The 10,748-nt window shown below is 40.4% G+C and overlaps 1 protein-coding gene across 1 annotated transcript; it reads left to right on the plus strand.

Moving 5' to 3' along the window:
- Positions 1-1,920: 1,920 nt before the first annotated feature.
- Positions 1,921-2,862, plus strand: LOC107157502 (olfactory receptor 7G2-like). The gene has a single exon (XM_015503873.1). It carries the CDS (start codon positions 1,924-1,926, stop codon positions 2,860-2,862), a length of 939 nt encoding a protein of 312 aa, XP_015359359.1. The 5' UTR covers positions 1,921-1,923.
- Positions 2,863-10,748: the final 7,886 nt, after the last annotated feature.

Raw genomic sequence — 10,748 nt, forward strand, 5'->3', positions numbered from 1 at the left:
ATTTATAGCAGCAACAATAGGCTAAGATGATCTTTTTTCAGGATTATTTTCCTTCTTTTAAAAATATCTTTATTAGTAGAATTTATGTAAATTAGTTTTTTCCTCTTTATTTTAATCTGTGGACTGTTTTTCATTTAGTAGATTACCAGTTACACTCACTAATCACTATTCAGTCTGCCCATCCTAAATTAATTTTAACAAATATTATGCTTCTGATTTTAACACCACCACCAATGAAGTTCTGAAGCCACCAGGATGCTTGTTTCAGTGCTCTTTGGTGGAATATTCTGAAACTTACAACTGTTCTAGGGCCATATGCATGAGCCCAGACCATGTCTTGAAACTCTTTGTCCACATTTCCTAAATATTGAAGCTCCACGCTTGCCTTTGATGCTGATTTCTCATACTGCTATCAAAAATTCAATGATAATTTCCACCAATGATCTCCTAATGGGAAGAAAGCAGATCCTGAAACCACAACTAGACAATATGGTTATGAAACATAAAAGATTAATCCACACATCTGTGTTGAACACAGAACTGGTTACATAGAGCAGGAAGACACAGCATTCAGCATGTCAGCAAAGCTGTGAGATGTAGATGAGACAAGGAAGTGGAGAAGAGAAGCATGGACAGCCTGGATTCCCAGGCAAGGGGACCAGCCACCCTGGTCCTGCCCTTCTGTATTGTTGGTCTTTAAGGATTTACACAGCCCCAGGACCCAAATAATGAGTTTTTGTCTAATGAGGATCTTAGGGTGTTGCGTCCCCGGGGACACAGAAACTACAAACACTCTGTGACCGCCTCACTTAAGAATCTTTTGTAGTCAGAAAGAAACACCAGAGGATCCTGAAGAGACTATGTCTTTGGCTCAGAGTTCATTGCCCATGCAGTCCTTCTGGCTTTCCTGTGACAGATCCGTGTCCCTCCAACATCCAGAAGAAATGATGAGCATCCCTCCACAATGATGCAAGCCAGGTGATGCAGTCTCCTAGGCAATGCTTTGTAAACCAGGCAGGTGTTTACACATCATCCTGGAGAACCTGGGAGGGAAATTCATGCAGGAGATGATCATCAATAACACTAGACCCCTGCCTAACACAGTCATCACTGTGACAGGTTTTTTGGGACCTTTTGAAAACTCCTCATTTCTCATTCTGCTAGTCTCCTAGTCTGTCTATATAAGGGAACAACTTTCCTCTTGAGCTCAAATAATCCCATTTCTAAAAAAGATGACTGTATTAAGATGCTCTGTCACTTCCTGCACCCTTGTGCAGGGCAGGGGAGACATGGGTCACCTCCACCTTACCTTCTCATCACCTCCACATGCATCTTGGTGCAAAGAGCTTTGGTGCTATTTCTGTTTCCAAGAGGTGAAGACTCTATGGGAGGACTACAGACCTAGGCAGATGCAGTAGGTCACCTCTCTTGTGTATTAGTTCTACTTTATAAAACTACAGAATATTTAGTGTAGTGACAACAGCAGAGATACTGTAATAATTTTTAAATTCTGTCATTTGCCCATTTCCAGAGTTAACAAATGCTGATTTTCTGCCATACCTCTTCAAAACTAACTTGGCATAATAAGTGTGTACAGGAAATAAGTTCAAGGTGAGAAAGTACTGAAGGAGAAATAAACACAAAGAGTTCAATATTCACTTGGGTTCAACATACAGAAGCATTTCATACAGCAGCAGTTCTCAGATTTTAGCATCTCTGAGAGATCCTGTTGAATCATACTATTCATCTTTATCCCAGTAGTTCAAAAATCTGGAGTGGGGTCTGATTATCACTATTGCTAAGATCTTACAAGGATGCGAGTGTCCAGAGCAGCAACGGTGTCACCTGGGAACATATTAGAAATGCTGATGTTCTCATTATATTGTGGTGTTACCCACCTTTTATACTAGATTCATCAACAGCATGGAATCCAGAAACCACACAGCTGTTCCAGAATTCCTTCTCCTGGGACTGACAGATAACCCAGCCCTGCAGCCCCTCATCTTCAGCCTGTTTCTGTGCATATATCTCGTCACTGTGCTTGGGAACCTGCTCATCATCCTGGCCATCTCCTCTGACCCCCAGTTCCACACCCCCATGTACTTCTTCCTCTCCAACCTGTCCTTCACTGACATCTCTTTAAGCACCATCACGGTCCCCAAGATGCTGGTGAACATCCAGAGACAGAGCAAGACCACCAGCTACACAGGCTGCCTCAGCCAGATTGGCTTTGTCCTGATTTTTGCTGGATTAGAAAACAGTCTCCTTGCTGTAATGGCTTATGACCGCTATGTGGCCGTCTGCCATCCACTCAGGTATATGGTCATCATGAAGCCCCACTTTTGTCTCCTGCTGATTGTGTTGTCCTTGTCCATCAGCATTGTGGACGCCCTGCTGCACAGTCTGATGGTGCTGAGGCTGTCCTTCTGCACAGACCTGGAGATCCCCCAGTTTTTTTGTGAACTTGCTCAGGTGTTAAAGGTGGCCTGTTCTAACACCTTCATCAATAATGTCCTGATATATCTTGCAGCTTGCATATTTGGTGGTGTTCCTCTCTCTGGAGTCATTTTCTCTTATACTTATATTGTAATCTCTGTCTTAAAACTTCCATCATCAGAAGGAAAGTATAAAGCCTTTTCCACCTGTGGGTCTCATCTGTCTGTTGTCTCCTTGTTCTATGGGACATTGTTGGGTGTGTACATTAGCTCTTTAGTTACTGACTCCTCCAGGAAAACTGTAGTGGCTTCTGTGATGTACACTGTGGTCCCTCCAATGCTGAACCCCTTTATCTACAGCCTGAGGAACAGGGACATGAAGGAGGCCTTGAGGAAACTCATTGTTAGAACAGCTTCCCTTCATTGATATGTCATTTGATTTCAATTATGCTCTCTAAAATAAATCAACGTGATGGGATCCATGGTGAGTGAGAGAATCTGATCTTTAATTTACCACATTTTTATAAAATGTGTTTTAAAAGTTGATTTTTCTTTTTTCATCTCTGTAAAATTTGACAAGTGATTTCAATTCTCTAAACATAAACTTTCTACTCTGGTGCCACATAATCTGAGACTGAAGCAGAGATTCTGTCTTAGCAATTATTCCCTTGAAATCTGTCCGAAGAAGGTAAATTAGAGAAGGTGAATAACAAAAAGAAAACATTCAGACAACACTCTCTCATATAGAGATAACGACGTCTACCTGATCATGTTGTTAGAACCACTGGAATTGTATTCTAGACTAACACTGAGAGGCAAAAGAGTGGCACTCATGCCCCAAAAAGTAAATCCTGAGCCCTGTTACTGAAAAGCCACATCCTTCCCATGCCGCAGTGCCATGCACCACACTCAGTTTCAATATCTACAAAATTGGCATGATTAGATGATAACAGTGTTCTGACATCATTGGGACATTTTAGAAAATCATCAGAGAATGTGTCCTCAGTCCTACTAAGAAAAAGAAACTCTAGTATTAATACACTCAAACCAGAAGAGCCACCTTTTATTTCAATGGCTTCAGAGGCCTGGGCTGTGCTGGAAGAGAGAATTCTCTTTACTGTCTCCATGTGTTGCCAAATGCTCGGTCCTTGTCCCCAATGCCAATCCATTAACAAGGACACACTTTTGAGAACAAGGAAAAAGAAGGTTTATTGCTTTGGTAGCAAAGGAGAAACACAGGAGACTCCTGTCCCAAAGGCTATGATTCTGCTCATCAGCAGTAACAGGGAACTTTTATAGAGCTGATTCAGAGAAAATGAGATTAGGAAGGAGAGATCAGGAAGCAGAAGATCAGGGAAAAGATTGAGGAGGAGAAATTTAGGGAAAAGACGTTTGGGAAAAAGAAAAAAAAAAAGGTCAGTTTCAAAGCCACAAAGTGAACCCCTGTTACAATTCCCCCCGCTGTCAATTTCTACATTCCATTTTTATGGAAAGTGGGAGAGGACATCTACAAGCTACTTCCTGCTGAGAGGAGGTAAAGTTGGGGGAAGTAACCCAAAGTCCTTGTTCTCTATTAGGTGGGTTTTGGACATTTAAGGGCATTCAGCATCAGAGAAGTCCAGAGGTCCACAGTGGCAGATGGCAGGTGACTGGACAAGGCATACACATAGGACAGGGATCATGCTAAGACAACAATAAAGACAGCAAAGCATTACTTTTTTTGTATAAACAATTAGAACAAAAACAATTAGCACTTCAGCCAGTCTCTGAAAACCATGGGGACAATAATTTATAATCTTATCAGTGAAAAAAGATCATCAATGTAAGAGATTAGGAAAATTGGTAGGTCTACAAAATCAGACTCAAATTAACTATCTTAAAACTTGTTACCCACTCTTTAAGACTCAAAATCAGGACAAATTTGCAACTCTTGTGGTCATTACTTTTAGGCACTCACCCAAGAACCCTTTCTTTATAGCCTCCAGCTTTACTTACTTTTGGTAGGGCTGATAAAAGTGAATATATTAAGTTACATAAAACAAACAAATTTTAAAAACCCAATATTTTTTTCTGTTGAATGTTCATGTAGGACTGTGCTTTTAGGCTACACTCTCCTCCCAGGTGTCTAAGAGCAGGTTGGTCAAAACTGACCTTGTTCCTATCTATTCTTAAAAGTCAGCTGAGATTCCTAAGAGGTCATACTTGGGGACCCGTGGGAAGCTTCCTGGATCCTTTAGCTTTCCTCTACCAGTGGTGCCATTGGCCAGCAATGTCCATCTTCAGTGACCCTTCTCTTCATAGAATGTGCACTGGTTGGCTTCCTGTCTTCTGGGGTCCTCTCAATCTCCCTGATCCACTGATTGGATGACTCAGTACAGTTGCAGAGCCCTGAGAGGGGTCCCATTGTCCTTCGGGTTCCAGCTGACCTTAGAGGGCAAGGGCAAAAACATTGGCTGCTTTTTCCTTGACCCTTTTACTTCCTTGACTTTGGTCTTAGTTTTAAACACCCAGAAAGCCAGTTTCCCAGTCTTAAAGAGTGAGTAACAAGTTTTAACATCAATATCTATAGCTTTACAGATGCCACTTTCATTTAATTGGGGTTAGTATTAGTACTGGAAATCAGCATTACATAGTATCTGATGGCTTATTTTCTCAAATTAACCCAGGTATTTTTTTAAACAGTAGTTTTGAAGAACACTAACAGACAAGTTACAACATTCACAAGGAAAATACAAAACAAAATTAACAGATCAAAAACATTCAGTTTGTGTAACAGCTGTGAACCAAGAAAATTGACTTTTATAATCTTGAATCTTTACTTAATTATGTATTTCCTGTTTGAGATTACAGGAATCTTTACAATAAAAATCAATCTTTTGAATACAACTTTAAATGAACCGAAGTCTAGCCTGTTTTGGAGCCATTCTAACATGAAGTAAAGTGGGAGGTAGAGCCTTATCTCAGGTAAGGTGGGGCTCTTCACAAGTAACGCAATATAATATTACACTTGAAACTTGAATCAAAGGCTAAAAGAGGTTTTAACTTTCTTTTTTTTTTCTTTGTTTTTTATGTGGAAAAAGTGGCAGAATGCTTCCAGGCTTTACAATATCACCTTTAAACAGATTGGACTTTTCTTAATACCTTGCAAAAATTCATTTAAATTCCCATTTCAATGTGAAGAGTAACAAAATTGTATATATAACTTATTAACAACAGGTTACTTTATCCAGCGATAAAACATCAAATACATAAATAAATACCAACCAAATTTGCTATTTCCAGACTTTTGCTACACCTGATTTTGGTTGGGAGAACCCCAACTTGGCAAAGTGTTCTCTGAGCTTTACATTTAACTAAGCTTAACTTTTAAAGCACAATTTAGAATCCAGAGTCTACAGTAATGATAATCACAGGTCTGCCTGGGTTAACAGAAATCAAAGCATAGCCTTAAATGTCTTATAACTAAAGTATAATTTGGAATTCAGAGTGTAATATAACAATAATCATAGGACTGCATGGATTAACAAAATAAAATGGTAGCCTTAAATCTCTTATAACTTTTAGCAAACAGTGTTAGTTATCAGAAATTGACTTAACCAAAGCAAACAGATATAAGACAGGTCTTCAAATGACAGTGTGGCCTTTCTATGTCAAATACAATAAGACAGCACTTATTGGTTATCTTACCAGTAAACTTATACAAACTTTCATTTTATAAACATTTACATATAAACACTTAGCCAAAGCTTAGACAGATATAGTTCTCAGATGCATACATATACCTAGTTTCATATATTTATGGTGTCAACTATATTGTTATAACCTATATAACAGTTGTTTAACCAGCTACAAAGTAATCATTTAAGACTTTAAAACATGTACAAACTCTAATTCCTTTAAGACTTAGTTTCCCCTAGTAATAAAACCTAAAAAATACAAGGAAATTATCTCAATAGATAAGAGCAGATCAACATTTGGGTTTACAGAAATCAAAGCATGGCCTTAAATCTCTTATAACTAAAGTATAATCAATAGATAAGAGCAGATCAACATTTCAGACTTTGCTTCTTATCAGTCCATTAAAGTTCAAATAACCTTAACTTCTGTGCTAATTTTAGCTAATTTAATCACAAACACAAACTTTTTGAGATTTTCCTTCTTCAAACCTTCTGTGACTTAAACTTTCAAAACTTCTTTGCATCCTTAGTTTTTCCCAATTCCATCTTGGACTTTAGCCCAAGAATATTACCAGACAAAATAATTTCTCATTCAGGAATATTTCTTTAACCTTCTAATTTCCATACTAAAATATATTTCCATACCTATATTTTTTTTACCTTTTCTAGTTTCAGACCCTTTTTAAAATTCACATTTGGAAACAGACCTTATGAATTTTATCTGTGCATTATTTACACAACAGATTTTATTCCAGGGAGGTTTGGACAAGCCAGCATGTACAAAAACTGTGCCTTAATCTTTTTCCCCCAGGTTACATTTAAGGGGTTGGAGCACAGGATAGTTTTTGAGCCTGACCTGTCTCCATTATCCTTATCACAGTGCCATCAACTTTGAATGAGTTTTCCCACTGTCACTTGCACCCAGAGACTCCTTCAGGGCCTTTTTCTTATCTAAGCATTAATGCTGTGCCCTGGAGGAGGCCCTTTCCACGCTTTTCTTTAATCTTCCTGGAACATCTCTTTGCAGAGGCTGCCTATTAAAAAACACAGGTGGGCCTCAATTTCTGTCTTTTTCTTTTCTGGGTGCAGTTATTAATTCTGTAGGCATTCAGTTTGATGGGACACTATTATAGCAAGAATTGCTTTGCCCCAATGATGAATATCCCATGGCCAAATAGGGTCTCTTGACCGATCTTAGAAGGGGAGACTATTCATATCCCCATGTCATGATCTGACAGTGCTGGAACCTAGTACCATATCCTTTGTGGCCAGCAAACTCCACCTTGCACGGGCAAAAGCGGCTGGAAGGCAGGGCAGAGGCCAGGTTCTTTTTAATCACTTTTTTTTCTGATAAGATTCTACTTTTACATTATGTTTTTCTTCCATTTTTATTGATGAATTATGTTTATACATAATGGTGATATTTGTTATTATATATTTGTACATGAACACAATGTAGCAATAAAGCTTGGCCAATATCTTTCCCTTGTATTTCCCTTTTCTTGCCCCTCTTTCTCTGGTTCCTTTCCTCTACTCTACTGATCTCCCTTCAATTTTCATGAGATCCCCCCACCTTTCTTTACCTTTTTCTTCTCTTGCTTCCACATAGAGAAAAAAATCTATGACCCTTGACCTTCTGAGCTTGACTTATTTCACTTAAACTAATGTTCTCAATTTCCATCCATTTTTCTGCAAATGACATAATTTTATTCTTCTTTATGATTGGATAAAACTCCATTTTGTGTGTGTGTGTGTGTGTGTGTGTGTGTATCACCCAGAATGCTAACCCCAAACCTGCTGGCTGCCTGCCAGGGAAGTTTAAGAAGAAGGAAGTTTTTGTTTAATCACTTTTTTTAACAGCCCAGACAGCTTTTCTGAGACCACCCCCCACCCTACCCCTGTTTAGGGCTGGTGTCCTTGATCACAGTGAGATGATCTGCAGCTTCCTGGGGCCAGGCTGAGAAACCGTAAGAGAAGTGCCAGCTCTGGGTTGAAAGATTTAAATCCCTTTTTTCTCATGTCCTGCTGTCCTTGAACACCAGAGGCAGTGCCTTTTGGCACCTTCAACTTAGTTCCTGACATTCAGACCACGTATCACGCAACTGCATCAATGCCTGTACAGACAGAATCCCTTTCACATACTTCATCCCTGACGGACCAACTTCAACCCCAAGATTGTATAATAACTTAGAGAAAACATTCAAAGGCCAGACTGTGCTATAGCAAACCATCTTTCTCTTAGACAGGCTTATCCCTATAGATGGCCCATGTAGCCAAAATCTCTGCTCAAGAGACTACCAGTAAGATCAATGCAGCATGACTCATGTCTTAAAGGGCCAGTATCAGACAAAAAAAATCAATAACAACAAAAATAGACAATAGAGAATCATGAAACCAAGGCTGACAGACAGGAACCTTTAAAATAGATGGACTTGCATGTACAAATTTCTCTCACTTACTTTACCTTTGACAGACCAACTCCAACTGCAAGATTGTACAATAATCTAGAAAGCTATTTAAAAGCCAGATCATTACATAAAAAAAACATTATCTTAGACTTATAGGTGGCCCTTTCTTCAATTCACTTCACCTCTGACAGATCAATTTCAATTGCAAGATTGTACAGAAAGAAACAGAGAGACCAGCAGAGAGAAGCCCCCAAGCCATGGTTGACAGAAATATTTAAATCGACCAGCCAAGACCTTCCCCAGCCAAGAGACCATTCATAGAGTCAATGCGGTACCAGCCAGGTCTCAAAAGTAGATACCAACAAAACAGACAGCAGAGGAATTCCCAAGCCCAAGGCCAACAAACAGAGGAGAACCGGGAACAGATCAGAAGGAGTACATATCCCTCGGTTCTCAAGTCCCACTTACGGGTGACTCCTATACCACTGGCACCAGAGATGTCCCCAGAAAGAGGGACCAGATGTTCCCACAAGGAGAAACTGGGTGTATGGAGTCAAGGGTCTCCACGTGCACACCTGGGGAATTACCAAATGGACAAGGGTGTTGCGACTTGCCTGAGTTCACTTTTCTTTTTCTCAAAGTAGAGCAACTGATGGGGCAACTTGTGCAGTTCAGGGAGAGAAGGAAGGAGTTCCTTGAAACAAAAGGAGCTTCTGCAGCTGCTGGGAGGGTCCCTCTGATTCAGTCTCCCAATTTCTCCAGCAGCTGGCGCTCAACAAACTCACCAGCACCATGAATCCTCAGCATGGAAGCAGGTTTCCCTGGAGATCCAGGCTGGCCCAAGAAAACTGGAGTGGAGGGGTGCTGCTCTTGTGTTGCCAAATTTGTTGCCAAAAGCTGGGTACTTGTCCTACATGCCTATCCATTAACAAGGACAAGGTTTTGAGTAAAGTGGGGGAAATCATTGCTCTGCTAGCAAAGGAGAAACACAGGGGACTCCTGTCCCATAGGCTGTGATTCTGCCCATCTGCAGGAAGAGGGGGCTTTTATAGAGGGGATTCAGAGAAAATGAGATTGGGAAGGAGAGATCTGGAAGGAGAAGATCAGGGAAAAAAGACGATTGGAGAGGAAAAGTTGAGGGAAAAGAATATCAGAGGAGACCAGGGAAAGAAGATCAGGGAGGAGATCAGGAAGGAGAGAGTTAGGAAAAAGGAGAAAGAACATGTAAGTTTCAAAGCCACAAAGGATATAGTCAAGGCATTAAGTGCACCCTGTTACCTGGTACACTCTAGAAGAACTTATGGGATATTCACAGATAAAACTCCAATGTTGCAAAATTATCTGAAGTCTCTAAGATAATCTAATTATGTAGATTTCACAATGATACTCAGGGGTGGATGATAATGCGACTGCAGAAGGGTACAGCTTTCCAGGAATTGCCTCATCCCCCCTCCCCCCGTAATTGATCAGGGAAATTCAGTTCTTGGGCTTCTCAGGAGGTCCCCCTGTGAGATGGGCACATGTGCCCTAACACGGGGTCAGGCTGAAGAGAGTCTCTGAAAGCAAACCCAGCAGAAGGCGGGAGGACTACAACGGATCAGAAAGGCTTTATTCATTACACAGTGCAGGGGCACATTTTCCAGGAAAGAAAATGGGATCTGGTTACAAGAGGGGTCTGATTTTTATAGGGTTTAGTGAGAGTTCATCATAGCAAAATGTTTAGTGTGACTTAATCACTAAAGACAATTACAGCAGAATGTGTCAGTTGGGCAGTCAGGAAAATTTGTGGAAGTCATGGGAAATTTGTGAAGTTCAGTGACCTTTGTTTTCCTCCTCTCCCCAGGACCCGTTGTCCTCCTTTCTCCCTGGGGTTGTTATTCCCCCTTCCTCCCCAGAGGTGGTTGTTTTCCAAATCCTCAGTCTCCTTGTCCAGAGCTGCCTTTCTCAGAGAGTGCACCAGAGCACAGTTTGCTAACACGAGAAACAGGGCTTCGGTTTCTGCTTCTCTGAAGTCCAAGCAAAGAAAGTTACTTAAAGAACTTGAATTATGTGTCAAATATCTCAAGTTAAATAAAAATAATACTCAGGCTTAAAGCCAATTTAAAATGCACATGGTCAATATTTTGTCTCATTCTTTAAGAACAATGTAGTGATGGAAGAATAAGGTATTCTGGTGAACTAGGAGTTCTGTCACTGTGACTCACTGGATCCGGAAGCCCAAATCCAAG

The sequence above is a fragment of the Marmota marmota genome, unplaced genomic scaffold (assembly GCF_001458135.2).
Source record: "Marmota marmota marmota unplaced genomic scaffold, marMar, whole genome shotgun sequence".
Taxonomy (NCBI): domain Eukaryota; kingdom Metazoa; phylum Chordata; class Mammalia; order Rodentia; family Sciuridae; genus Marmota; species Marmota marmota.